This window comes from Elaeis guineensis, chromosome 1 (assembly GCF_000442705.2).
Source record: "Elaeis guineensis isolate ETL-2024a chromosome 1, EG11, whole genome shotgun sequence".
NCBI classification, from domain to species: domain Eukaryota; kingdom Viridiplantae; phylum Streptophyta; class Magnoliopsida; order Arecales; family Arecaceae; genus Elaeis; species Elaeis guineensis.
Window position 1 is genome coordinate 69,830,971 of NC_025993.2, and position 4,758 is coordinate 69,835,728.

At 39.9% G+C, this 4,758-nt stretch overlaps 1 protein-coding gene across 1 annotated transcript; it reads right to left on the reverse strand.

Annotated features, from left to right (window-relative positions):
- Window positions 1-1,897: 1,897 nt before the first annotated feature.
- On the reverse strand, window positions 1,898-3,791 carry LOC105033739 (serine/threonine-protein kinase-like protein At1g28390). Its single transcript, XM_010908643.4, has one exon. The coding sequence runs from the start codon at window positions 3,679-3,681 to the stop codon at window positions 2,620-2,622; it is 1,062 nt and encodes a 353-aa protein (XP_010906945.1). The 5' UTR covers window positions 3,682-3,791; the 3' UTR covers window positions 1,898-2,619.
- Between the last annotated feature and the right edge of the window lie 967 nt (window positions 3,792-4,758).

The window sequence follows — 4,758 nt, forward strand, 5'->3', positions numbered from 1 at the left end:
TGATGTATATCGATGCATACTTGTTTGTTTGAGCAATGTTGGTTAGTAGATATTTGAATTCATGATACCTGTATTTATTTCGGTAATCATTATTTGCTATTTTCTATCTTTAACCTACATATGTTAGCTTATGCCATCCCTTCAATTTTCTTTTTAGAATTATAGGATACTTAATACTTGGCTATAGTTTGGGATTACAAATGGTTAGAGTACCATTGACACCAGCTAATTAATTAAATTTATAAATTGCATAGCTTTGGTTACTTGTTAATAATGAAATTGTTTTGTCTCAATGTGAAGTTACTCTTATTTAGTAATATTGAGGTTATATTTAATTTACAGACCTCGCTATTTTTTCTCCTCAACCTTGGTCCTATAAGATGTACGGCCGTGTTGCATACCCAACTTGAGTGGTGGGTTCTTGGCATGATAGAATGAATGAAATAGAGGATACATGCACGAGAGAGAGAGGTCAAGGGAGATTATGAGAAAGCAAGAGACAAATAAGATCTAGCCATTCTTTATGTGACGATCAATGCGGGTATATATTTAGTTCCATATTGATTATCCGTTAGAAAGATTTTGGATTCTTATATTGGATAAAGAAATCCAAATAATAACTTTCAGCTAGCCTTTTTGAGTAAGGTCCTGGATCATTATAAATAGTATCAAAGCTGACCCAATCTAGAGCCTACATGGATTATAAGATCCTGAACACGGGTTTATTAGAGCTGACTATCGGTCGATCATGGTATTTATAAATGGATATATAGATTTGAACCTTTAATTTGACAATGATGCTAAAGTTTAAATGGGAGAAGTATGTGAGAATCCATGCAGGCATGTATTTAGTTCCACATTGGTTATTTGCTTGAAAGATCTTAGATACCTATACAGGCTCAAAAAATTCAAATAATACTTTCTGCTAGTCTTTTTGGGTGAGATCCTAGATTGTTACATCCTAAAAAATTTTTTATGCACCGCAAGCGGTGTAGAAAATCTGACGTGGAACACACCGCTTTATGTGATTGATCCATGTAGTCACTATTTTTCAACATATATTTAATGCCTACAGTTCTGCTTTTTCGTTTGAAAATTTTGAATGATGAAAATATTCCTGCTCTTAGAAAAATTTATGATATTTTATTATGACATCCTGCATGCGGAAAATTATAATTTTGACGTAGGATGTCATAATATGCCACAGGATATCATTTTTTTTTAAAATAGTAGAGATATTTTTGTCATTCAAAATTTTTAAATAAAAAATGAAACTACAGATATTAAATGCGCATTGAAAAATGGTTGGACAAAAATATCCCTTCTATATTATGACATTCTAGGCCATATTATAATATCTTACATGCAGAAAGTCATAATTTTATACAAGATGTCATAATATGCCACAGGATGTCATAATTTTCTATACTATATTATGACATTCTGCGTATAGAAAGTCATAATATGCTACGGAATGTTATAATTTTTTTTTTCAAAAAGCAGAATTATTTTCGTCATATAAAATTTTTAAATGAAAAAATAGAATTGTAGGCATTAAATGCGTGTTGAAAAGTGGTGGCTATGTAGACCAATCACATAAAGCAGTACACTCCATGTTAGATTTTTTACATACCACCCATGGTGCATAAAGAATTTCTCATTACACCCTATTTCATATGTGATAGAAGACCTAGCTAGATTGAAAAATACTTACAATATGCTTTAATTTGCCCTGTTTAACCAATTTCCCATGAGACATAGCTGATTCTTACTAGCCTATAACTTAAATCTAGACTCTTCGCTTAAGTGTAGACTCTTCACTTAAAAAATTAAAAAATAAAAAATAAAAAGAAAAAAAGGAAAAACAAAAAATGAAATGGTTCGCATAGAAAAAGAAACAAAAGAACAAAAGCAAAGCTGTGATATGCTTTAATTGGAGCCTTCCCGTTGAAAGGCACCAGAACTTCATGATAAATAAAGTAATTCAATCTAGTTCCATCTTGAGCAACATCCTTTAACTTCGGAAAAGAGGAGCCTTTGAGAGCACATCGACTACAATAACACTCTAGCCCGAAAGATCATCTTTTGAATCAAGACAAACATAATCTACTGTAAGGTAACAAATGCCATGAGATTTGTATTCATAAATGACGATGACAAAGTATATCCTTCGACGTCATTGGAATCAGTCTGATATCGAAGGGACACCATGATCTCTATACTCGACAACATCTTGCTGAGCTCCATCACAATAACCTCACTCACATCACTCCTATTTTTGCACCCCCCAACAACCAGAAAAGGAAATCCTTTTCTCCAGTTTGGACTGCTCCCTTAGTGGAAGGGCCTTTAAACAGGGCGCAACATGTCCTCCTCTCCACGGAATCCCTGTTTTTGTTATTTTCTCCCTGTGAACCCGCCCTTGTACAACAACTAGCAACGAGAAAAGAAATTTAAAAAATAAATCAAATTAAATTAAAGGCACGAATTAATGCGACATTTGGGAGACAACCTCGCGGGAAATGACTTCACCATGTAACAGAAGGACACGAGCCTCCCCCCCCACTTCACAAAGCCTTACCTTCCCCTGGCCCCTTCTTACTTGGACTGCAGCCTTCGTCATGCCTTCCTTCTTGGACTCACTCCATCATCACTGCAATCATGGTTCCCACCGTCAATCAAGTGGTCCTTGCAGGCGATCTTTGTCGTTGTCACCCTCTTCTTCACACACCTCCTCCAAGCTCGAACACATCTATGGACTCTATCGGTGATCCCTCTCCTTATAGGACCCCAAATTGGCCACCATAGACCTTCCACCACCCTCTCCAACTCCCTTACAACCTCCCCCATCAATGGCCTCCTCTCCACATTCTCTGAAACGCACCGCACTGCAATACTTAGCATCCGATCGATTGGCCTCAGCATGCCATCGGGCAATGCCACCCTCCGATCACAAACTTCCACCACCCGACGAGCTCGGATCATCGGCACAGCCCATGCGACGATCGAAGAAGGATCGCTGTCCATGTCCATCACCTTCCTAGAGCTCATGAGCTCCAACAACACCACTCCAAAGCTGAACACATCACTCTTTGGACCCAACTGTCCCGATTCAGTATAACATGGATCCATGTACCCTATTGTTCCTGCCGGTACCGTGGAAACTGGCGGCTGCAGGCTATCGTCACTGACAGCAAGGCCGAAGTCGGCGAGCCTCGCGTTCCAGTTACGGTCTAACAAAATGTTAGCCGACTTGATATCTCGGTGGATGATGGGAGGCTTCGCCTCGTGGAGTGAGAGAACGGCACGGGCGATCTGGATAGCCATGACGGTACGCCGAGGCCAAGGTGGCGGCTCTGGATGGAGGTGGAGGAGGTCATGAAGCGAGCCGTTGGGCATGAACTCCATGATGAGAAACTTGTTTGCTGGACCGTGACAGACTCCTATTAGATTGACGACGCTTGAATTCTTTATGGATGAAAGTATGTCGATCTCGTTGCTTAGTTTTGGGTCATGATCTCCAAGAGATCGGACCCCTTCCAGTGGCTTCTTCACTGCTACGAGCTTTCCATCTTTGAGCTTGCCTTTGTAGACACTCCCATGGCTTCCCTTCCCAATTAGCTGCCCGAGAGAGAAGCCTTTGGTGGCGGCTATGATGTCTGCATAGCTGAAGTTCTTCATCTCTCTTCTCTGCTTTTCTTCTTGTTCTTTTGAATGGACTCTTCTTCTCTCCTTGGTGGTGGGAAGTTCAAAGAGAAGGGGTGGGGAGGTACAAGGACTCAAGGAGAGGGACAAACTGTGAAGGGAGAGAAGAGTAAAGGTATGAAAGGCAAATTAAAAGAAAAAAAAAAAAAGGCAAAGGCAAAAGTATCTGAAGAGATGCTAAAGTGGAAATGATGCTGCTGCATAGCTTTTCGTTGTTCCCTCAAGGAATGAACTCTGGCCTATGGATTCTGTTATAATATTGCACACGATGTTGGGGTTTGTAGTGACCGTGTCAGTCTAGTACAGCAACTTTGTTCATATGAGCCAAGCCATGTAGGTCACACCTCCAGCCAATGGGGCTTGTTTGTCATGATTAGGAAAAGCTTAGACTGATGGCCCACGCAGAAAGTCCTGTCGTGAGGCCATTGGGATCATTTCATCCATGAGTTCTGTAAGACCGACCTGCGATCATTCCTTTATGTTTCATTTAATTCATGGCATGCATCACCCGAGCTAAGAATGTTACAGCACATTAGCATATTTGTAACAATAGTCTAGAGCTATTCTTTTGAGATATTCTTTGGCATGACAATGTGCTCATCCTTACGACTTTGCTCCCCTGCCAAGGTGACTCTTTATTGATAGAGATATGTGACAGGATGTACGGTGTATTAAAGGATGCTAACATAAATTTATGTTGGTTGGTTTGTCAAAGATTGTTGGGATAGTGATGGCATAATGGACCACAATGGCCCAAAGCATCAAACTGTTGTAATTACTTCAAAGCATGGTCTATCATATGCCACTGCAATAACAACTTGTGCTGAAACTTTTTTAGGAGATGAACAATTTGTTGAGTTGGGATTGGTGGATTTGGAGCACTAAGATGACATTTTGTATGTGCGCCACCACAGTCAAAGATTAGGCATCACCGGTTGCGTGGGTGGCTAGCTAACAAACCCATTTGAGTTAGGTATGCACCATATGTATCACCTAATCAAAGCCAATAATTATAAAGAGAAGACCGCGTCATAATGGTTGTCATGGACTACT